The 24,474-nt window shown below is 45.4% G+C and overlaps 1 protein-coding gene across 4 annotated transcripts in view; it reads left to right on the top strand.

Annotated features, from left to right (window-relative positions):
* The first annotated feature begins 6,455 nt into the window (after nucleotides 1-6,455).
* Nucleotides 6,456-24,474, top strand: part of RTEL1 (regulator of telomere elongation helicase 1) — a 140,400-nt gene continuing 122,381 nt past the window's right edge. For all 4 annotated transcript variants that reach the window (XM_088467037.1, XM_088467035.1, XM_088467036.1 and 1 more), the window contains exons 1-10: nucleotides 6,456-6,769; nucleotides 9,516-9,714; nucleotides 12,315-12,408; nucleotides 16,764-16,845; nucleotides 18,261-18,321; nucleotides 18,546-18,621; nucleotides 18,741-18,825; nucleotides 20,275-20,340; nucleotides 20,419-20,572; nucleotides 20,810-20,848. In XM_088467037.1, the coding sequence (XP_088323163.1) occupies nucleotides 6,668-6,769; nucleotides 9,516-9,714; nucleotides 12,315-12,408; nucleotides 16,764-16,845; nucleotides 18,261-18,321; nucleotides 18,546-18,621; nucleotides 18,741-18,825; nucleotides 20,275-20,340; nucleotides 20,419-20,572; nucleotides 20,810-20,848 (958 nt within the window). In that variant the 5' untranslated portion in view covers nucleotides 6,456-6,667. The remainder of the gene's footprint in view (nucleotides 6,770-9,515; nucleotides 9,715-12,314; nucleotides 12,409-16,763; nucleotides 16,846-18,260; nucleotides 18,322-18,545; nucleotides 18,622-18,740; nucleotides 18,826-20,274; nucleotides 20,341-20,418; nucleotides 20,573-20,809; nucleotides 20,849-24,474) is intronic.

Raw genomic sequence — 24,474 nt, 5'->3', positions numbered from 1 at the left:
GAAGCTGCTTCCTTAATTCCAGGGCCACAAATGATTTTCCCGTAGGAGGCTGAAGTTGTAATGCGGCGAAAACTCTTTATTCCAAGACAGGGGTATTGCTTTGATTTTCAGATTGATCATCACAGAGGAGAGATCTCGATAGGGCATCAGCCTTCTGATTAAGTGCTCCAGACCGGAAAGTCAGGGTGAACTGAAACCTGGCAAAGAATATTGCCCAGCGGGCCAAACGAGGACTCACACATTGGAGGTTTTTGAGAAATAGGAGATTTCTATGGTCCGTAAATACAGTAAATGGAAACTTGGCGCCTTCTAGCAAATATCTCCATTCCTTCAACGCCAACTTTACAGCTAGTAGTTCTTGCTCACCTATGGCGTAGTTCCTTTCGGCAGGAGAGAATTTTTTAGAAAAGAACCCACACGGATGGACTCGGTTGTCCTCATAACGAGATAAGACTGCTCCCACAGCTTCAGATGATGCATCTACTTCCAACAAAAAAGGCCTGTCCAGATCGGGTTGTCGAAGAACTGGTGCTGAGATAAAGGCCTGTTTTAGAAGATGAAAGGCAGACTCTGCCTCAGGTGACCATTGGGCAGGATTAGCACCTTTGTGGGTCAAGGCTGTAATGGGAGCCAGCAGTGTAGAAAATCCCTTAATGAAGCGTCTATAATAATTTGCGAAGCCCAACAATCTCTGGATGGCCTTCAGTGTCTGAGGTCGGGTCCAATCCAGAATTGCCTGTACCTTCTTGGGGTCCATTTCTAAACTGGAGGCAGATATTACATAGCCGAGAAAAGGTACACTGGGCACTCCAAATACGCACTTCTCCAGTTTGCAGTAAAGGTGGTTTTCTCTCAAACGGGTCAAAACTTCTTTAACATGTTCTTGATGTTTAGCCACAGAGGGTGAAAAAATCAGTATGTCATCCAGATAGACAACAACCGAAACATATAACAGATCCCGGAAAATCTCATTAACGAAACTTTGAAAGACAGCAGGGGCGTTACACAATCCAAAAGGCATTACTAAATACTCGAAATGTCCATCTCTGGTATTAAAAGCGGTCTTCCATTCATCGCCAGCTCGGATACGAATGAGGTTGTAAGCCCCTCTTAGATCTAATTTCGAAAAAATGACAGAGCCCTTGACCCTATCAAACAACTCAGTAATCAGGGGAAGAGGGTATCGATTCTTTACAGTAATGTCATTAAGGCCTCGATAATCGATGCATGGTCTTAGACCACCGTCCTTCTTGCCAACGAAGAAAAACCCAGCTCCGGCAGGTGAAGTAGAGGGGCGAATGAACCCCTTTGCCAGGTTGTCCCGGATGTATTCGGTAATTGCTTGAGTCTCAGGCAAGGACAGCGTATAGGTACGACCACGAGGTGGTATCTTATCAGGTATCAATTCAATTGGACAGTCCCATTCCCTATGAGGGGGTAAGATATTTGCTTGTTGTTCAGAGAAAACATCGGCGAACATCTGATATTCCTTGGGAATGGCAGAAGAAACTAATGGAACTGTCTTTCTCACAGGTCGAATCTTTGGAAGACAGGATTTCTGACAGTCCATACCCCATGACAGAATCTGCATAGAACTCCAATCAATCCTGGGATTATGTTGACGTAACCAGGGTAGACCAAGAACAATTTCTTGAGAGGCCTCTGATATCACCAGGAATTTTAAGGACTCAGAATGAAGTGCCCCAATTCGGACCAATACTGGTTGAGTCTCTTTGGTGACTATCCCGTTAGTTAGAGGGCGTCCGTCTATAGAGGTCAGAGAGATGGCATGGTTGAGAGACAAACAAGGAATCTGAAATTTATCTATGAAACTAGACGTTATGAAATTTCCGGCTGCTCCTGAGTCGAGTAGAGCAGTAGCAAAGACAGGTTTGGGTTTAAGATCCAAGGCTAGGGTAATCGTGAAATCTTTAATTTTTGGAGACGGGTTCATAACTCCCAACTTGATGTCTCCAGGGTCAGTTAGGATTTGGCATTTCCCGGTTTACGGGGGCAGGAGATCAGCAGGTGACCGGACTCTCCGCAGTACAGACAGAGGTTCTTTTGCATTCTTCTCTGACGTTCTTCTTTAGAGAGGTGTGTATGATTCACCTGCATAGGCTCCTCTTCAGTAGGGGAAGGAATGGGACGGGTAGAAATGGAGGGGGTAAATGACCTTTGCCGGTCAGTTCTGTTTTTTTCAGCCTGACGTTCCCTGAAGCGTAGGTCAACTTTGATACACGATGAAATCATGTCGTTCAGATTAGTAGGAAGTCTCGAGTGACTAGATCATCCTTTAGTCGGTCTGACAACCCATGCCAGAAGGTCGAGGTGAGGGCTTCCTCATTCCATTTGAGCTCTGATGCTAAAATTTGAAATTGCACGGCATATTGACTGACAGGACGGACCCCTTGTCTCAGTGTCATGATGTTTGATGATGCTGATACAGTACGCCCAGGTTCATCGAAAATCCTCCTGAAGGATGACACAAAGCCTGCGTAATTATCCAGCAGCGGATCTGAGCGCTCCCAGAGGGGGGAAGCCCATTCCAAGGCCTGGCCGGATAACAGAGAGACTATATAAGCCACTTTAGTTCTTGCAGTTAGAAAGTTGTCAGGCTGCAGGGTAAAATGTATGTCACACTGATTTAGGAATCCTCGGCAGAGTTTAGGATTGCCGTCAAATTTATTTGGTAAATGAAGACGTAAGCGGGGAGATGATCTGCCTCCTGTATTCCCAGACGCTGATGCGGATGTAGATGCTGGTACTTCAGGGGTAGAAAAGGAAGTTTGCAAACTATCCTGTCGCTTGGACATCTCTTGCAGAAATTGAGCCATCTGATGCTGCATGTTTTCCAGATTTTCTAAACGACCAGAAATGCACCTGAATAAATCCACTCCTGACTCCTGATCCATGGCCGGCTCCATGGGGCCAGTACAAACTGGCCTGTTCTGGGTTGTTTGTGGACCCGGGGTGGTAGCAGGAGCGATCACAGAAGCAGATTTAAAAATAAAACTAGAATTTTTAATAAGTGCTTGAGTAGACATATAATGGCAGTAAATAAAAGTCCAGGAATATATAATGTGCACAAGAGTTCTGTGGTGGGAGTAAAAGGGTTAATGTCCAAGTAGAAACAATTAGAGCTGTCCAGGTGTGCAGGTAGTGAAACTGAAAATAATCAAGCCAGGTTTGCAGGTAGTGAACTGAAAATAAACAAGCCAGGTATACAGGTAGTGAACTGAAGTGCAGGATGTCAGCAGGCTCGGGCACTCAGGTATGGGCAAGGGTGATGGAGGAAGCAGGGTAGTCCAGTGGGAGCTAGGAGCTGACAGGCAGACTGGCAGACAGCGAATACACAGGAACAGGAAAGCACAGAGAACGCCCTCTCAGCTAGGCTGAGATACACGTTGCACTGGCAAAGAAGGAAGGCACTGACCCTTCCTAAATACCCCATGCCGTGCTGTTACTGGCCGGAGGGAACATGTGACTCACCAGGATTGGCCAGCCGCATCACATGGCCAGAAGGCAAGATGGCGGCACCCATGCCAAACGGAACGGAGACGCCGCCAGGCCTCACCAGCGCAGAGTGACAACAGGGCCGCACAACAACGCGCGCAGCCAAAGCCCCCCGCCAGACACCAGCTCCGCCACCAGACCGCCCTCGCCACAATCACTTCACAGGTAACACCCGCCTAGCGCCATGCTGAAATACCCTGGCCGTGACAGTAGTTGTCCAGTATTTTGGGCTACATGCAATAGCTCCAGTATTTACCCTGCTTGCAAAAAAACTGAAGTGTATTTACACCCCTAGTTGCACGAACACGGTTAGTATAGGTAGGGTCGAAACTAGGATTTTTGTCACCCTGGGCAAGACAATAATTTGGCGCATCCCCGGTAATTCCACCATAGTAATGCCCCTTTTAGCAATGCACCTACAGTAATGCCCCCTGAGGTAATGCCCATATAGTAATGCCCCCATAGTAATGCCCCTGTAGTAGTGCCCCTATAGTAATGCCCCTGTAGTAGTGCCCATTTGTTAATGCCCCCATAGGAATGCCCCTGTAGTAGTGCCCATATGGTAATACCCCTGTAGTGCCGCTTACACACAAAACAAAAACATACCTTAAATCCCGCTCCTACGTCCGCCGCCATCCGGCTGCTCCTCGAAACTATGGGAGAAACGTCATGACGTCTTTCCCATAGTGCCCGTGCGGAGAGCCGGAAGCTGGAGTTCAGGAGAGAACTCCAGCCTCTGGCTAACGCGGTGCTGCAGAGAAGGAGGCGGGCGCCCGCTGGTAATAAAATCTCAGCGGGCATCCTGCTTGGAGCCCCCATACGGTGCCAGGCTGGAGGACTCCGGCGGCGGGTGCAGCGGCGCACCCGGTGCACGTGCAACTCTAGCCCCCCTAGTTGCGGCTGAAGCCCCCCCTAGTTGCGGCCCTGGTTCAGGTGTAAAATTGCTCCTTTTCCTATCTCTGAATCAGCCCCTAAATCCACAAAATAGGTTCTACAGTGAGTTTTTTGGAAAAGTCCATAAAGCAGGATGGCATTCCAATAAATCTGCACATCATTGTTTAGTTTTAGCACCAATGAATAAACATATAAATATAATAATACATGATGTAAATTTATAGACATTTAGTTCCTGTTTTCGATGTAAAACCTCCTACCCCTATTCCCTAACAAAATGTAAATCTATATATAGCTGTCCACATTATCTCTATATATAGTAAATTCCATGGTTTAGGGGTCTGTCTGTTCGTTCAGGTTAATCTCTTGAACTACTGGATGGATTTAATGGGGTTTTCACTAGTCTATACATCATTGGTTGAGGAAGGTTTAGGTGTATGAACCATTCATCTGTGATAAAAGGCGCTGAGCAGTGATGAATTAACTGAAGCAAGCCACAGAAAAAAACTGTTGTCCTTAGGGATGGCCATCAACCATCGATTCAAAATCACCGATGGTTTATGGCGAATGTTGAATAGTTTTAACTTCGATGACAGAGAGCCAATGGTTCTTTGCCATCGATGTACGAGGAGCAGCCTATACTTTTTTTTCTTTCCTGGACGGAGCAGAGCTTAGCCCCGCTCCCGGTAGTCGCTAAGTCCCCCTTTTTTGATTGGCCTGCGGGCCCTGTTCCCAACAGCAGCGGTGGCCATCGAGGTGTGCAAACCATTGAAGGTTTGTGTACAAACTATGGTAACCACCGATAGCAATCATCGATGGAAACCCCTCCGATGGCCATCCCTAGTTGTGCTGTGGGAGTAACTGCTGCTGCAGCAGGGGCGAGGGCTGCGCTCCCATTGACTCTCTGAGACAGTGAGAGCCAATCAGAGGTAGCAATGTGCCCTGTTGCTTAGTAGCAGCTTAGAGAGGGGAGGAAGTCGGACTGAGCAGGATCATGTCTGAAGCAGAGAGTGAGAGACAGCCTCCAACGAACCCATGAAGATGTCCTGATGCAGACATAGTAGCTAGGAGGGAGCCAGGGGAGGCATTGCTATCAGGAATTTAAAAAACCCCAACCATTGGAACACCATCGAATGATTTCAATTCGATAGTGGCAAACATCAGGTTAGTGTTCATCTCTGAATTAGGCCCAAAGTCTAGAGGTCTCGTTTTCTTTGGATGAAATAGCTCATGTGGTTTATTGCATCGAATTTTCAATTTCACCATCCAGGTGATAGGGTGAGGCTATGGAAGCAGCTAGATCCCCTTCCGTAGATTGACCCTGACGTCATCAACCAGTGTCCAATGTCATTTCCTACCATCCAAGTGGGCATAGAGGGGGAATATAATCATGTGGCGAGCATAGCGAGGGGCCAATTTTCTATTTTTGGTGGACTGTGTGGGCAGGAAACTGCACTTCCGCCCTCAGTTCACGTCACTCCAGATACAGTATCTGAAGGGGGAAATATACCTCCTCAGGCTAACAAAGGTAACACTATGGAGCTGCAGTTCATTGCGTTTGGGCTAATATTCCCCAAGAAACATACTGACAGTAGAATTCATACCTAGAAGAATTCAAGCCGTATGATGGGCAAAAGGTGACCCAACAAAGTACTAAATAAGTGGTAAGATTTATTTGGCCACTCAAGTGTATTTCATATAATTGAATGCTAGGGGCATGATGACTACAGCACACAGAAGGCTCACAGAAGCTAAATGTACTAATTAGTAACCAGCCATCTATTCCATTCTGGAACCTGGCTCCAGAGTGCAGCAGCAGTACTACTACGTTGACAGAGAACGCTCTGACACTGTGAGACTGACCCGTAATTGCTGCTAGAGGAAAGACCTACTCTAGTAGAGGCGCCATTTTCCCGGAGTCCGACTCTACAGCGGCCAACGCTGATTTCCGTGCACACGACTGTAGCACTAGCAGTAACACAACGTGTCTTCAGATCACATTGCAGCCATCTTTCTCTGTTATAGACTTAAATACGTTTATTGTGCCAGTAACAGAGACACGGTGACAGGAAATGACATGGCGTGTGACCGGTTGCTGTACTAGGAGATGTCACCCATGGCGGCGGCGGGACCGGTATGACGTCATGACGTCTGAGCGCGAGTTGTGAATCTGGGAGCTGGAGCCTGGTGGTCTGCTGCTGGCCAACCCAGAGAGGAGTAGCTGCAAGCTGGGCACTGCTGGTTTCAGTCCCCAGACATGCCTCAGATCCAGGTCTCCGGTATCACTGTAGACTTCCCGTTCACGCCGTACAAATGTCAGGAGGATTACATGGCAAGGGTACTGGAGTGCCTGCAGAAGGTATGTTCTGTACGGGCTGCAGCATTTCTCTTTATAAAGAAGTATTTTTGGAGAAGTCAGAGGGACTTGCAAAACGCAAAGTTCAGATTGGGAAAGTCCTACTAGACTTTCCTACCTGCTAAGGGCAGGGATGCACCAAGCTAAAAGTAGTCTGGCACTGTTGGGGTGGTAGTGGTTTGTGTCAGACAGCTGGCAGTTGTGGGATTATTACCCTAGCTGTTCGCTTGGGAGACACCCAGTGGTTTAGACCAGTGGTCTCCAACGTTAATTGAGGTGTGAGCTACTTTAGAAAAATGAAACCTCCTGAAGAGATACTAAAATTGTAGACAATAAGAATCTGGGTAATAACCGAACAATTGAAGGTAATGTAATGAAGAAAAGAAAGTTAATAGAAAACAATGCATTTAATTATTACAGTGATGTTGTAGTTTGTAAATAAAAAGCTTAAGCACAGGCACATTTCACTGTTAATTACCAGCTCCAAGGAGGTATGTGCAGTAGAGGAGCAAAATATATAGGTAGGCACAAAGATGGGGTAAGTGATATTATGGGGCCTATTCATCGTCACTTAATTGTCACAAAAGCAGGTGAAAAAGCACATTTTCACCTGCAATTGTGACAATTAAGTGTTCGGGCCATTCTTTAAGAAGGTGAAGCAGGAGATATCACAGATCTCTCCTACTTACCTTCTGTTTACGGAGTGGCCCACTGTCCTCATACACTAGTATGGGGACAGAATTCATCAAGCTCCAAAAATATTATATTTTTGGATCTTGACTGCGGGGGCATTCGCCATCTTCAGATGGCGAATACCCCCGCTTGTGGATCGCTACCCGCTCTTCCCTATGGGAAGTAGGTCCGGGTTGCGAGAAGGGATCCTTTCGGATCCCTACGCCCATGTCCGGCTCCTACCGCCGGATGTCAGGGATCTTGTGCGCATGCGTGACCTGTAGGTCGCGCATGCGCATCGCCGTCACTTCTCCGATAGGAGCAGCGAAAATATTCACTGCTCCGAAAAGGAGCAGTGAAGCCGCTCGTGGGGGCAGCTGATTTCACATCAGCTGCCACCGCGCTGGAGCAATGCTGAATTGCTCCGGTGGCCGCGGCAAATTAGAATGTTAATTATCGGGGTACGTTCGGACCCCGATAATTAACATCATGAATAGGCCCCTAAATCTCATACCACTGACTTTATTTTCTAACAAGGGGAGCGCATATTCCGAACTTTGCTTTTCACAAAGATGGGGTAAAGAGAGAAATATAAAAAACCTGGTGGAGCCAAACACAAAAGCTAGTGACCAGCGAATGACGGGTCTGTAACACTAGAGAAGAATAAGGATTCTAATTGGGAATATTCTGTATGTTTTTATGTTTTTCAATCACTGTATGCCATGATTATGTTATAGATCACAAGATGTAAGGCAACATGTAAGCCTTTATGTTTAGTAAGTGTATTTCTTTTAATTACCTGCTTGGTGACATGAAAATGACCCTTGAATGTGTAATATCCGACTTTAGGATTAATTATTTGTCTGAGAAGATGCCATGTGAGGGGGAGGTTGGTAGATTGATGTAATGCCCATTAGGAGTGCCAGCAAATAATTAGACAGATAACGGTAAGTTTATGGGGTCTTGTACAATCTGAGCTTACCCTGCTCACCAACATGAGGTTGGCTTAGGAGGTGTCACCTCTCCATGCCAGAGTGACAGCTCATGCTCTGGACAAAGGACCATAAAACCTAAGTAGCATCCGTACAAGCACATAAGCCAGCAGAATGGGCACTGTGTGAAAGCCCAGGCAGGCATAAAATACCATGTAGAACTCTTATGCTGCCCATCCATTTAACGATGCGGGGGGCGACGGCACGATTACGACGCCGTCGTCTCCCACGGGGTGAACTGCATACACTGAACATTCAGACGTTCAGTGTATGCAGATCAATCATCCCCGAACCTGACGGCGGTCGTCAGATTGACCGTCATGTTCGGGCAATGATTGATGTGAATAACGACCAGCAGGCGCGTGCATCGCTGGTCATTTTTAACCTTTTACTGCCCGATTTGCGGGCGATTACCAAGCGATGGAGCGATAACGACCGTCGTTATCGCTCCGTCGCTAGCTAGTGCAGTGTTGGCTAACCTTGACACTCCAGCTGTTATGGAACTATATAACCCAGCATGCACTGCTACAGTTTTTATTTACAGGGCATGCTAAAACTGTGGCAGGGCATGCTGGGATATATAGTTCCACAACAGCTGGAGTGTCAAGGTTAGCCAACACTGACCTAGTGGATGGGCAGCATTAAACTTTGTACAATTCCTGGGAGCCAATCTGACATTGGGAATTGCTCCGTCTTCTTGTGTCTCCTCGCAAATAGATTCATGTAAATGAGAATATCCTGTTCATTTGTTTTCTTTTTTGTTTATAAGAAAATTATTTGCCATTGTCAGGCAAATTTAAATGTGGTTGATTTGTATGCTTACCTTATAGGTTCTCAGTGCTCAGAAAGCTGGCATTATCATTTTAAGCTATTGAAGGTATCTGTTTTAGTTATAAAACTATTGCTGATTTTTATTTTATTTATATTTTACATACAAAGATTTCCACAAATTTTTATTGATTAACACGCTACTACTATCTTCCCCCCCTTTTGTATATGTTTGTAAAAAGTGTTAATATAGTCTCCAAAATGTAATGTGCCATTTTATTTAAATCCTTTTTTTTCTTGTGAAATGTTACTCTCAGGGGGTGAATGGTGTTCTGGAGAGTCCCACGGGCACTGGAAAAACATTGTGCTTACTATGTGCCACTTTAGCCTGGCGACAGCATTTTAAAGATGGGATCACAGCGCGCAAGATTGATGAGCGTATGAATGGGGCACAGCTGTTCCCGGACCGTCCCACTTCAGCCTGGGGAAGTGATGAGACAAGTGGACAGGGTTCAGGTATGAACCTGTGCTACAAACAATTGTTAAATAAATTTTCGTTTTTTTTTTTTTTGTAAGACTGTCTGATGCTCACATGTGTGAGCTGGGATTGTGTAATCCAGTGGTTCCCAAACTTTTTTGAATCACGGTGCCCTAGAGTATTAGCATTGTTTTCACGGCACCCGTAAACCAAAAGTAGAAAAAAATGTAGTGAAATAGTAAAGTGAAGTAGTAAAGTGAAGTATATTGTGCTCATCCTTAAGGTGGGTACACACCTAAGCGATATATCTGAAGATGATGGTTGTTCATACACACTGAACCACCATCATCTGCATGCTGCAGCGGCAGCCGGGGGTCGGGTCCCGGCAGGTGGGGGTCGGGTCCCGCCCCCTTCTCTGCGGCTGTCCGCTGTGTGTGTACGGGTGGTCTGCAGACATATCTGTCCATCGGCTGTGCAGCACAGCCAATGCGATATGTCTGTGAATGACGCCGTTCAGACATATCGCTGGTACACGCTGGCCGACGTGCAGCAGATATATTGGCCAATATATCTGTTAGTGTGTACCCAGCATTAGGTTCAGTTATGTTGTGGTAGACAGGTTTGCACTTCTGTTTGTCCACATATTTACATTGCATTGACCATAAATAATTGGATTTGGTGCTGGACCACCAACCTGAGGCACCCCCTGCAATTGTCCTGAGGCACCCTAGGGAGCCATGGTGCACAGTTTGGGAACCACTGGTGTAGTCTATAAGCATCAAAGTTAATGGATGGGGTATTGTGCTTATGGCGCTTTTGTAGTTGAAATAGAGGTGTCAGTGGAGGACTGGTTGCAGGGAAGTGGCCAGGTTCTGAGGGATGTGGACCCTATCACTGACTGCTTGAGCATGGCCTTCTTTTGCATATTCTATGGTATTTCTTTGTGAACTGTCGTCCGTTGAGGACAGGATTGTGATTTCTGAGGGGTTGATCCACAGAATGGAGCACAAAGGAAATTCCTTTTTGGTGCACCCTTATTTTTAAATAAATGTTCTATAAAACATAGCTTTTAATACATCAAGATTTTTTTTGCCTACCACAAGAAAATAAACACAACAATAGCCATACATTTAGTGTAATTCTAAAAAGAGTATTAAATATCTGGTCTAACAAGCAGTAAAGCTCATGTAGCTTCAAGTGAGGCAAGAAGAATATAAGGTATATATTAATTGAGTTTATATCCTAAATTCTCCGTAATTGTTATTCTATCAAAAAATATATATATACACATGGTTAGGTACATTCTTAAGGAGACTGCCGACCAATAGTTTCCAAGTATCATTCAAGTTGGTGCAAAACACCAGCCAAATAGGAGACAAATCGGGTATACATGTACAAATTCATCGTCGCATATATCAAAAGGACAAAAGATACTCTAGAAAGCAAGAACTAAAATAATAATTTGAATGCAATGTAGCCAAATATAGATTTAAAAATAGTTATAATTAATAGGGGTTTTTGTTAGTATGTGAATAGCCATACATATGCTGGTTTATTATGGTCATTAGTCCATGAAAACACAAAAAATCATTAGCCTCTTGAAACATATATATTTGTATTTATTTATTACTTTAGAGAGAATGAGTACTCACTAGCACTGTTCTTGTTTCTATACTTTTGAAAAGTGTCTCCTATTGAATTAATTAAACCACTCTTCGCCCCAAAAAGTACATGAAATTAGCATTTTGTCACATATATTGTATCCTAAAGTAAGGTGCATATACCTGATATGAATAAAGATATAGGTACCAAAGTATAGTGTAGAAAATATAGTCCTATATCTTAAAAGGTTCACAACTTTTGCTGTTGGATTGGATTGTGTGCTTTGCAACACTGAACGATCCAATGACAGAGCGTAGGGCAAAATATAGAAAAGAGCACTCTTCTGCTCTTTATAATAAGCCTGTCAGGATCTCTGGTGCGATATCACATTGCAGGGATCGCTAAAGGAAAACAAAATGGGAGAGCATGTATGAAATTACCTAGAGTATATTAGAAGTTCTCCGATTCTGTAGACCATGCTGGTGTAGGATACAGCTGTGCTTCTTATGGTATAGGGGAGAATTCCCTGATTCTGCCGTATTGGTGCGAGATACAGTGGTGTGTTTCCCTGCCTGTGGGTCAGATGAGCGCTCCACGAACTCTGAAGCAGCAGTCCAAGCTCGGGGGCTCAGAGAAGCTGCTGTTTTCCTTCTCTTCCCGGCTACAGTCACTGCCGCGTGGCAGCTGCGATGGGCGATCCTATACTGGGGTGCTGACTGATATTATTTACATTATTTTAAAATTAAATCTGCATATTTGTTAATAAAATTATACTGAATAGGGATTAAATATCTCTTTTGTTTTACATAATTGATATTTATAATATTCAAAAATTTTGGGGACATTTTTGGAAAAAATATTAACCAGATAAAGGGAGACCTAATAAGTCTAAGCAGACCTGTCAAATCCCTCCTTCTCAGGCTATCGCTTCTGGGCTATGTGAATGGTAGTACATTTTGGAGATATCATTTGGCAGTTTAGGACATAAGCGTTACAAATATCTTCTACTAAAGGAAATCATTTATCTTTTTCACAGCATATTACAGCGACATTCCCAAGATTATTTATGCATCCAGAACACACTCTCAGCTGACCCAAGTTATAAGTGAGCTGAAGCACACCTCATACAGGTAATTTTGCTAAGGTGATGTCACTTTGTGCAGGTAATGCAATGGGGCTCTATAGGCTCTGTCATTATGAATTGTAAGCTCTCACACCCAAGCTCTTCCCTCTTGTTTTCAAGCCCTCACTATTTTATTAATCTGCACATCCATGTTCTGCCTGGTTTTAGACTCCGCCTACAGCATTACCTGCCCTGTTTATTGTGCCCATGCTTTGGGTATAGGCTTGCTCCCTGTTTTATCTCCATCTCTTCTCTGAACTCCCCTTTCTTACTATGCAACATGCTACTTTTTAAACATGATGCAATTTGTAGTTGTTCTGCTCTACCCCCCCCCCCCCCCCCCATTCTATTGTATGGCATTGATGACCTTTGGTGGTGCTTTAGGAATAAAAGATTAATATAATTAGCTACGCTCTCTAAACATTGTTGCCAAAAAGTGCAATCAAAGGGGGGCAATTCAATTCAACGCAAATTGAATAGCGCCGGGAGCGAGCTTCCGGAGCTATTCAATTCAGTGCGCTGTGTGGTCGGAGAATGCCGGTTATCGCGCCTTAACAATGGTGTTAAGGCGCGATAACCAGCATTCTCTGACCAAAGTGCTGGGCGCACGGCTGTTAGCGCCCGCACTAAGCAGAAAAACAGCCAGGCACCCGGCACTTTGGTAGGATTTCTCCTCGCATCCCCAGGGTGATGCGAGAAGAAATCCTTACTGCGCCCAAACGTGTGTGTGTTTAAAATATGTTTGTCTGTTAGTTTATACCAAATCTTGCTTTATTAAACACTCTTCCTAATTATGTAGTGTTGCAGAGTATGCTGTGGCTATACAATTAGATGTCAACAATTATAACCTTTTTTTGGAACCACTATAAGCACACTATGGGCCGTATTCAATTTGGAGCGAGAAGTCAGTTGCCGGACTTTTCGCCGTGAAAATGTATCGCGTGTGTCCCCGTATTCAATTTGGAATTGTCGAAAACGGGACCCGGCGAAACCTAAATCAGTGAAAAGTTCTTCCAGTTTTGGGGAAATCAGCCTGACACCCTCTAAAATATGCTCTGACATGGGGGATCACTATGGGTACCCCCGAATAGCCGTACTGAAGTTATTTGGGGTTTTTAAATGGTTTCAATAGGCGCTATTTTGCGTCTTCCATCAAGTGGTGAAGAATAGCATTTTGCAACTTTAAAAAAAAAAAAAAAAAGTGTTCCCATCAAATTTGGGGTCCATGAAAATGGGTGCAAGCTTATTTTAAAATGTGTAAAGTAAAACATTAAATAGTGCCAAAAAAGCACCTTTAGCAAGCACCTGAAATCAAAAATACACCTCCCCATACTTGCAGACCCCCCCCCAATGCTATTTCGCTAGTTTTTGGATTTGTACCCCCACTTTGATTTTTTTAGCCCATTTTTTTCAAAGTGCTTTTTTGGGGGTGTCCTTTGGCAGGGCTCGACAAAACCCGGGGGCCAGGTCGCCATGGCGGCCAGATTTGGCTGCCTGGCGACCAGGTTTTAAGCAACCCCTGGGCCTTGTAGTGCAGACCGCGAGCGGTCCACACTACAGAGTAACAAACATATAGCCAGCCGTCAGCGGCGGCTGTATGTTTGTTATAGCAGCCGATGAGAGTCTGTCAGACTCTCATTAGCTGCTGCGTCGTTCACGGAGTGAGCCAGCTGGAGCTCACTCATGAGCTCCACCTTCCGGCTCACCCCGCAGCAGGTTGGGAGAGACGTCACGTCATGACGTCTCTCCCATAGTGCAGAGCGGCCAGGAGGAGCGGACAGCGGCGGTCGTCGGTAGGAGCGGGGATCAGGCAAGTTGCGTTTTTTTCTTTTTAAGGGGCACTGCATAGGGGGGATGGCCACTACTTTAGGGACACTGCATAGGTGGGGGTGTCCGCTACTGGGGACACTATGGGGGGGCTACTACTAACGGAAATGCATAGCGGGGTCTACTACTGGTGTCACTGCATAAGGGGGACTACTACTGGGGGCACTGCAGAGGGGGGATTACTACTGGGGCACCCCGTTAGTGGTGTGGCCATGGGGGTTGGTTGTCAGTCCCGTAGGTGCTCAGTAATGCTTCCCTAGGGGAAGGTGGGGGTCTGGCTCCTACACTTTCATCCTGGCTCCTAAGTTTTAGAAAAATTTGTCAAGCCCTGCTTTGTGGGTTTTATTGCGTTTTGACGCAGTTAAAGGGAGCAGGGTGGTTTCCGAAACTTTGCACCCCAAAACCCCAATTCTGCACTGTTTTCCGGCAGGTGTTCATAGGCGAAACTTTTTCGACTATTACATTGCATTGCGTTATCGCGCCAGCGAAAAGACGCTGAAATTGAATACGGGGTAAATGAAATGGGGGAAAATTACATCATCAGCGATATTTTTTGCCGAAAATAGCTTTTCGCTCTAAATTGAATACGGCTCTATGACTTCTAAATCGACATGTGGAGTGCAATAAGATGGAGTGACTGGTGAAGAAGGCCTCCCATAGCAGAGTATTTCAAACGGATAATTTAATAATTTTGCTGATTATCGCAATAAGAAATCTTTGACCTATAAGTGCTGTGGAAAAATAAAAAGCGGAGAGTCTAGGGCACTGTGATTTTGTGAAAGTTTGGGAAATACTGGATTAGCGTGTTAGCTCTAAGTCACAGTATTACAGCAGATAATGAGCGTTGTGTGGGATCTTATAGGAAGAGTGGTGTTTTGTTGTTCCTATGTAGTCCTTGGCAGGACTGTCATACATAATGTCACGACCAGGGGTGACAGGCTGCTGAGATCGCGGCGCTTACCGCTCCGGGCGCTGTTGCATGGTGTTTCCAGCAGAGGTGCAGGTTCCTGGAGAATAGCGCTGGGTGCTGTGAGTCTCCACAGACCAAGGGCTTCCATCTGGAGGCAGGTGAGAGGGGCTGAGACTGGCAGAGCTTCCACGCTGTGACCACTGGGCGTGGCCATCTTGGATTTGGGTCACATGTCGTTTCTGGCCAGTCAGGTTCAGTCTGTGCTGGGGAGGCTAGCAACCAATCCTGCACTACCTGAGGGTACTAAAGGGCTGTCCAGAGGCTCTTTAGTTGCCATTGCAACGTCTATCACAGCGTATGCTGTGAGCTAGTTCTCTGTGCTCCTTTGCTCATTTAAAGTGTCAGTACCAGTGTGTTTCTGCAGACTCCCCTCTCAGCCTTGGTGCAGTTTGCTCCTGTTACTACCTGTCTCCTGATCCCGTCTACCTGCTATACCCAGCCTACCCCGGGTCTCTAAGTTCCGCCAGTGTCTCGCAGCCTGGTTCTGATCCCGTCGCGTGCCACTGCTTCATGAGTCATACTCCCCTAAGGCCGGCTGCCTTCAAGTACCAGCAAACAAGTCCTCATTCCTCATCCGACTCCACTCCGGGTCCAAGCGCACGCCAAGCCGTGACACATAACTTTTACTAGTGATGATCACCTAGGAGTACAAGAATACTGTAATATGCTCTTTATATATACCTAAAACTAATCTCCACCCTTGAAATAAGCACATAAAATACTTCCTGTATACTAGGGATGTTTGAGCAGTGTGAACAATCTGGAAAATGGGTCTGACTGCCAAGTCAACCAATCAGGACTAGATTCAGCTGGTCCAAAATACAGGGACTTTATGCTCACACCCAGTTAATTTCTCCCCTGGCATTGCAAGAAGTGTGTGTGGGTTATAGGTACATCTCTCTGTTCACAGTGAGAAATGCACCTAAAAGTATACATGGTGGTACAGCAATCCAAGGGTTTCATACTCTGTAGCCGTAAGGGTCACAGTTAAGTCTGATAATAGGAATATGAGGCAGATAAATGTAGAAACCTTTTATTGTGTTTTCCCTACATAAATATAGCTGTTCTGACATCCAAGGAACATACTCCTCTATGATAAATAAATGTATGTGTATTCCAGGGACCATTAGAAGTGCCTGGTCCCCTCTAAGTATAGCTCGCACACAATGTTGCACATAGACCAACACTTAAGTATGTGGTCAACTGTGTTTTTGGTGAATTTCTGAGCTTTCTGTTCTGGAGAATGTCCTTGCCACAGTAATAGTACAGTATTGTGAAACACGCATATGAACTGTGCACACTGGAGACCGGGTCTGATATATTACATGAGAACAGAGACTGATGTCATATGTCAAGGGGTCACACAGCTGTTATATACTTGTCCAGACTTTATATATATATACACAGGACATTAGTCTGAACAAATGTAATATATATTATATTGAAGTGTGTGCAGTGATCATGCAACACCTTGGATGAATAGCACAGCGACCACTTATCCGTCTTCTGAAGCTGGGGCTAACCCAGAGCTCTGTGTTAATCCTCTACCTATCTTCTCTTTACAGACCCAAAGTCAGTGTCCTGGGCTCCCGAGAACAGCTGTGTATACACCCAGAGGTCAAGAAACAAGAGAATAACCACGTCAAGGTACTAGGGCACGGTTTGTGAAGCCTTCTTTTGGTTCTTTGTGATTTATTTTAGTGTAACTTGTAAAGCGAGGAAAAGGTGAAAATAAAGCCCTGTGATGCTTTAGCTGATATATTGCAATAAACCATCTTTTTTTTTTTCTTTTGTCCAAATTAATTTATTGAATGAATCGAAGAAATAACAGAATCCGAAAAACAATCTCTCAGTAAATGTGAACAATTTGTCATTCAAACATGAGACAACAAAAAAAGACTACAAATAAACATTGGAATCAGAAGATGACCTGTAGTACAGATTTCAAGGGGGAGAGGAAGAAGGACATACAGTGAGGTGGGGGTGTTCCACACAGAGAGGCCAGGTAGATGTGGTCAGTATTGTTACACTCAAGCAGGTTATAGGTCAAGGAGAATTTGGTTATGCCAAGAGGACCACACTTTGTAAAAGGAAGCTGAAGGGTTCATCAGAATAATGTACTCCATTTACTATGTGCATATACTAGTGCAGCCTGAGATGATGGTGGGGGGAGGAGGATTCTTCCAAGAAGAAGCAATTTGACATGGAGCAGCTCTCATAATGTGGCAGAACAGTTTGTAGGTGTGTATAAGGCAGTCTGGGATAGGAAGGTGAAGGAGTGTATACAGGTTGAGTCTTCCATATCCAAATATTCTGAAATACAGATTATTCCGAAATAGATTTTTTTTTTTTTTATTATTATTTTTTTTTTTTTTTTTTTTTAGCATGACTGAGATAGTGACACCTTTTTGCTTTTTGTTTTTTTCAATGTATAAAAACTTTTAAGGCACAAAATAAAAATATTGTATAAAATGACCTGCAGGCTGTCCGTATATAAATCATAAATGCATTCTGTGTTTAGATTTGGGTCCCATTCCCAAGATATTATATTATGGTATGCAAATATTCCAAAATACAGAATATTCCAATAGCCAAAATACCCCTGGTCCCAAGCATTTTAGATATGGGAGACTCAACCTGTACTTCGTTTTGCATGGAACCTGTAGAAAAGAATCTTTGAAGTTAAGTTAATTACCTCCTTCCAAAATGATTGAAGTTTGGGACAGCTCCACCAGATGTGTAGAAAAGACCCTAGCTGAAGGCAGTATCCCCAGCCGGAGTCCAGGTTGTCAGGATAGTTAACCTAATTTTTTCATTAATAACAAAGTATTGATTACTTTCTATTCTTCCTTCTATAGCTACAGGGTCAAGAACTTCTTTTTTTTTTTTTTTTTGTTCTTGTATTACTGGATTCTTTAGTTAGTTGTGGTTACAAATATGCCTTAAAATGGAAATAAAGTTGGGTCGGTCATTACCTGTCATCTTTGTTTTGTCTTGCTTTGGATTACCAGTATTTAAGCTCCTTTCACCAGTTGGATCAGGATCTTCTCCCATTCTTTCAGGTTCATATGTGCCGATCCAAAGTGTCCAACCGCTCTTGTCACTTCTATAACAATGTGGAAGGTAAGTTCTTCATGAGCTTTGGTCTAGGGCTGTTAATAGAGGATGCCGGGAAACAAACGGCAGTCTGGTTGGGATAGGACTGGGTACATGGACTTTGCTCTGAGAGAAATCAGAGCAACAGATTGACGACAAACATGTTAAGAAAGTCCTACAGTTAAAGTTGGTTTATATGGTGTGAGGGAATCCTACAGATGTCTACAGACTAATCCACATTCTTTCTAAAGAAAAGAGCACAGAGAAGGATCTCACCACTCAGATACTGGACATTGAGGATTTGGTGAAGAATGGCACGAAGCACAGGTACTACAATAGTCTCCCCCACTTAATCTTCCCAGATCTGTACAATATGTCAGAGTTAAGTGTCAGCTACTATTTCCGCAAAGCTCTAGTATTTTAAATATCTATTCTCTACTGTGCAGGGCTTGTCCCTATTACTTGTCCAGGAATCTGAAACAACAAGCGGATATCATATTCATGCCCTATAACTATCTACTGGACCCAAAGGTATGGACACTAACCACCATATTTTTGCTTTATTTTATACCAATGCTCCTGAAATCCTGTCCTCAGGACACAACAGCAGTGCATGTTTTCCAATTTTCCTTGATTGAGCCCAGGTGTGACTGACAAATTTTAAAAGATCCACAGGTGGTTCCAATTATTGAGAGCAAAATATGAACAAAATCCCCATGCTTTTATTTGCTAGATACACACTAATTTGCAGTATATTATTATTAGCGCCTATAGCAAAAGTCTGTTTTATATACATATGTGGGATTAATATGATCAAGCAGCTGGTACCATTTACAATATGGGTAAAACTGAGCGCAGGCATATTTCTTTTCAAAATGTTGTCTAGTGCTATTATGGTTGCTTCCAATCAAGGCTATAAAAGGCCTAGTTGGGTGTGGTTCATACACCAGCCCTTTTTAGATCAATGTTAGATCAATGTTTCCCAAACTCATTCCTCAGGGAGCACTTACAGTGCATGTTTTCCAGGTGTCCTCACATAATCACAAGTGAAATAATTAGCTCCACCTGTGGATCTTTTAAAATGTGTAAGCCAGTATTGACTACACCTGTGCACCAACTAGGATAAACAGAAACCATGCACTGTTAGTGCTCCCTGAGGAATGAGTTTGGGAAACACTGGTCTAATGATATCCTCTGTACCTGAGCGGTGAGTGCACCTAACTGCAATTTAATGGTGTGTTGGGTATATATGTTAGTGTAAGGACTTGCAGAGATTTATGGTCCCTTGGCCAGGGGCTGCAAGCTTAAATTTTGTGATAAAAATATGAACAAAATCCCCATGCTTTTATTTGCTAGATACATACAGATCTGCATTCTATTATTGTTAGCGACCATAGCAAAAGTCTTTTGATTCTAATTATAGTGCTCATTTTAGCTTCTTGACCGGGCAGGGCCCCGATCAAGAAAGAGGGCACATCCGCGTGCTGACTCAAAAAGGAGAGTGGCATCTCGTAGGGGGAACACACTGCGGAGACAGGGAAAGGCGTGGGATGTCACAGGCTTGTCTGGATCAGGCAGTGATCAGCGGGGTGCCTCCATAGGGGCTGGACGCATTTTAGCCTTTTAAAATCAGGCAGGGCTGAAACAGCCTAGCAGGAACGCTAAAATTATTTCACTTGTGATTCTGTGAGGAGACCTGGAAAACATGCACTGTTAGTGTCCCGAGGACTGGATTTGAGAAGCACTGGTATATACTTTTAAACTGATTTTAGATGCTCTGTGTGTGCTGCAGTTGACAAATGCTACATGAAATGGAGTATATTCTGGACCTTCATAAGATCAGAGTATTGGCTTTGTGGAAAGTGGGATGTAGACACCGAGCTTTGACTGATAAGAATGGGGTGGGCTTTAGTGTTGGGGTAGCGTTGAGCACTAATCAGGCATAAAAGGTATTTGAAGTAAATGATTTTTGTCTTCTAGAGTCGTAAAGCCCATAACATCGATCTGAAGGGCACTTGTGTGATATTTGATGAAGCTCACAATGTGGTGAGTCCTATGCTTCCTCCATGTTCTGTGAGTGTATCGGTGTCATTACCCTGTGACACTTCTGTCTCACTCTTTTAGGAGAGAATGTGTGAGGAGTCTGCATCCTTCGACCTGACCCCATATGACTTGGCTTCTGGGATTGATGCTTTAGATCTGGTGATAAAAGAGCACACCGAGACCCTGGAGCAGAAACAAATTAGTGCAGAGTTCAACATGGAGTCCCCAAGTTCCTGTGAGCTTTGTCCACTTTTTCCTGTGCCTTTTTTTTTTTTTTATTTCCTTTGCACTAGAAGCAGAGAGTCGGAGACTGCATCAGCCAGCTCTAATATTAGTAAAATAACTTGCGCAATTGTAAATCCATTCTTACGGCTTTTATTTTAAACTGGGAAGTTATCTACACATTGCATGTTCACGGATGTTCTCAAATCGAGAGTATTCTAACCACAACGTTTTTTTAATCTGTTTCTAGCTTTGAACATAGAGCTTGAAGACTTGGCCAAGATAAAAGGTGAGTGGTCATACTGCTTTACCTACAGCAGAGGGCAATTGTGCTTTCTCCAGACATACTCTATTTAGATTGTCTATCTAGTATTCATTTCCTAGAACTACCTGTAGATGGAGTTGGGTGTATAAATCTTTCAGGAGTGATGTAAAAATCTGTGGATTATACTCAAGCGCTTTCATAATGAAGACAAAAGAAACAGACGGAACAGTTCACTGACTAAATTACAATCTAACCGAAGAAATACAGATTGCTGTCCCACTGCTGAACCAGCATTCATTTAATACCCTCATCTATGTTCTGGATGTGCCGTTATGCATATTTCCCATTATGTTTTGTAAAACAAAGCCGGCGCTACCACTACTGCTGCAAATCTGTGTGCATCAAAATTTTGCCTAGTGTTATAACGACTGCATTCAATTAAGGCTAGATAAGGCCTAGTTGGGTGTAGCTCACAAGCCAGCCCTTGTATAGATCAGGGCTTGACAAATTCCAGGTGCCAGGTCGCCATGGCGACTAAGATTTTGGTCCTGGCGACCGTGATTTCCAAGACATCACCTCCACCTGCTGCAGAGAAGCTCCAATTGTCGGGCACCCGCTGAAATGTTAACGGCGGGCACCCGACTCCTGAGCTCCGGCGTCGGGCTTCCCCACGGGCACTATGGGAGAGACGTCATGACGTCTGTCGCATAGTAACGAGGAGCCGCGGCAGCCGGAGCTCACTCTTGAGCTCCAGCGTCCGGCTCCCCCCACGGGCACTATGGGAGAGACGTCATGACGTCTCTCCCATAGTTCCGAAAGAGCGGCAGACGGCAGCGGATGCAGGATCCTGGCCTAAGGTAAGTATTCTGTTGTTTTTTTTTTTTTGTGCGCGGCACACTTAGAAGGGGCTTAGTACTGGGGGCACTATTAGACTGGGCTTGGTACTGGGGGTACTATTGCAGGGGGTTTACTACTTACTACTGGGTGCACTAATACTGGGGGTACTATTAGAGGGGGCTTTGTACTGGGTCGCTATTACAAGGGGCTTACTACTGGGGGGCACTATTACAAGGGGCTTACTACTGGGGGGCACTAATACAGGGGGCTTACTACAGGGGGCATTATTAGAGGGGCTTACTACTGGGAGCACTATTACAGGGGACTTACTACTGGGGGCACTATTACAAGGGACTTGCTACTGGGGGCACTATTTCAAGGGCTTACTACTGAGGGGCACTAATACAGGGGGCTTACTACAGGCGGCATTATTAGAGGGACTTACTGCTGGGAGCACTATTACAAGGGACTTACTACTGGGGGCACTATTACAGGGGGCTTACTACTGGGGGCACTATTACAGGGAGCTTACTACTGGGGGCACTATTACAGGGGGCTTACTACTAGGTTGAGGTGCACTGAAAGAGCATGTGTGGTGGTCTATGCAAGCTTTCATAATTTTCGTTATGGACGATGGTCTGGCTCCTAAACTTTTAAGATGGCTCCTAGATTTTACAAAAAATTGTCGAGCCCTGGTATAGATGGTACCTTCTGTACCTGAAATATGAGTGCGTTTAACTGCAACTTAATGGTGTGTTGGGCATATGTGCTAGTCCCGTGATGATGAGCTGCAAGCTTAACTGTTTTGATCGAAATCTGAGCAAAATTCCCATGTATTTGTTTGTTAGATACAGACTTGAGCTATGGTCCGCATTCAGGCAGCTCCCTGGCAGTGATCCCGCAAAAATCTCCCTGGCCAACCGCTATAGTTGCTCGGCAGCAACATCTCTCTCCCACCCCGGCCGCGCTGATAATCTGCTCCCCCGCTGCAGGCCCCCCAGATATACAGCCATTAAATTGGAATGGGGTGGAGTTTAACGGCAGTTCGGGCATATACCGTTTGTGTCCTCCTCCTATGCTTGGAAGGGAAATGCGTTGCTCTGACCTGATTCTGCCGGCCGCGCTGACTGGTAACTGCTATCAGTCTGTGGCCGTCTCCAGCCACATGGATAGGATTAGCAAATAGCCCAGCTTTCTGCTTCAGGGTCCATAGGGGGTCCACAGGGTTGACCTTGAGGTATAGCTGGATCTGGATCCATGGGCACCACGCAGTTAAAGCTTTTGCTGCTCCCAGGATGCACTTGGGTCCATCCTCCTCTATACCCCGAGCCACAGGCACCTCTGTTTTAGTTGGTGCCCGGCCGGAGTCTGGTCACCCTGACGCGGTGGGGCTGCATAAGCAGCCCCTAAGCTTATTTTAATTTTTTTTAAAGAAGATGATTTTATTTACTTTTACTCTTCAGAGCGGCAGCATCAGACTGTCCATCTGGACGTCCACGCTGCCGCTCCAACAGCCCCGCTGGCGCTGCGACGCCAGTACTGATCTGGGGATCGCAGCGGGACCCTGGAGTCAGTACTAGCATGCCTCCGGGAGCTCCCCCTGACTGCTGCCAGATTCTACGGGGACAGGTAAGCCGCGTGCAGCGCTTCGCGCGGGGGATAAAAATGCAGTCTTTAGCCGACGGTCTCTGGCGACAGACCGGCGGCAGGCTCCCCCTTCACTGGTATACCCAGTCTGACCGCTGTACCACCACGGTATAATCGCTGGAAGGGAACCAGCAACCCTGGGGTTAATTACTAGTCAGGGGAGGCAGCCTTCCCTGGTTTAGCGGCTCCTTCCCTCAGCCCAGCGCGCCTTCTTTCATGCATGCTGGCGTCGCCGGGCTGTTCCTGCTTCGGCCACTCCTCAGAGCTCTCCAGCGGCCATCTTCTTCTGGCTAACGCAGATCTCCCAGGTGGTGCATGGACCGATCCCCCTGCCTACCTCTCCCCTGCTAAAGGACAGTGTTCGCAGTACTATAGCCCTCCCAGACACTGAATCTGGGAGGGTGATTGTAGCGAAAGGTGCAGTGAGTATAATTTTCTGCTGACTGTCATCTTATACCTATCCCTTTCCTTCTCCTACGGCCATCAGGTGTGGGGGAGGGGTGTTCTTTCTGTGTACCTCACTTATATAAATCTACGTATTTGTGAGGTCAGTCACATACAGTGGTGTGCTACTCAGTGCCATATTGTGGGCTGTTTGTGTTGCATACTTGGGAGTGCGCAGGTGTTATACGCCTCACATCTTTTCAGTGATACATAGTTATTGCTAAGTTATTGTGTCATGTCTGATGAGGAGAATGAGTGCTCCGTGGCTCCTGTGTTGTTTTCCTGCCGGCGCTGTTCGGCAGGGGTGGATATGTCTCAGGACGGTGTGCGGGCGGTGCCAGCTGGTTCCAGGTCCCTCTAATCCCCCGGTGGCGCAGGATCCTCCTTGGGCGATGTTTTCACAAGTGCTGGCGTCAGTCACGGACCATCTTGCGGTCCCGACTGCGGTCCCTTCTAGGGTGTTGCCCCAGCCTACCATCCCCCATTCCCCGGGTGTTCCGCATTTGTTGCAGTCTCCCCCCCCGGGTCTCAGACTGTGGGTATTTATTCAAGGTTGCCTGTGTGTACGTACAGTCTCCCACAGTGACGCAGCAGTCAATGGTACCCTTTCAGGGGTATCCTAGGCGGTACCCCCTCCCTGGGTGGATGTCCTCTCCAGCTCTGTTCAGAGCCTGGCGGCCTCGTCGTCGGCTTTTCAGTCGATGTTACACAGTGATTTGCCC

Source organism: Taudactylus pleione, unplaced genomic scaffold (assembly GCF_031769625.1).
Source record: "Taudactylus pleione unplaced genomic scaffold, aTauple2 ptg000069l, whole genome shotgun sequence".
NCBI lineage: Eukaryota > Metazoa > Chordata > Amphibia > Anura > Myobatrachidae > Taudactylus > Taudactylus pleione.
Note: the sequence above shows the minus strand (reverse complement) of the source record. Positions and strands in the feature narration are given on the sequence as shown.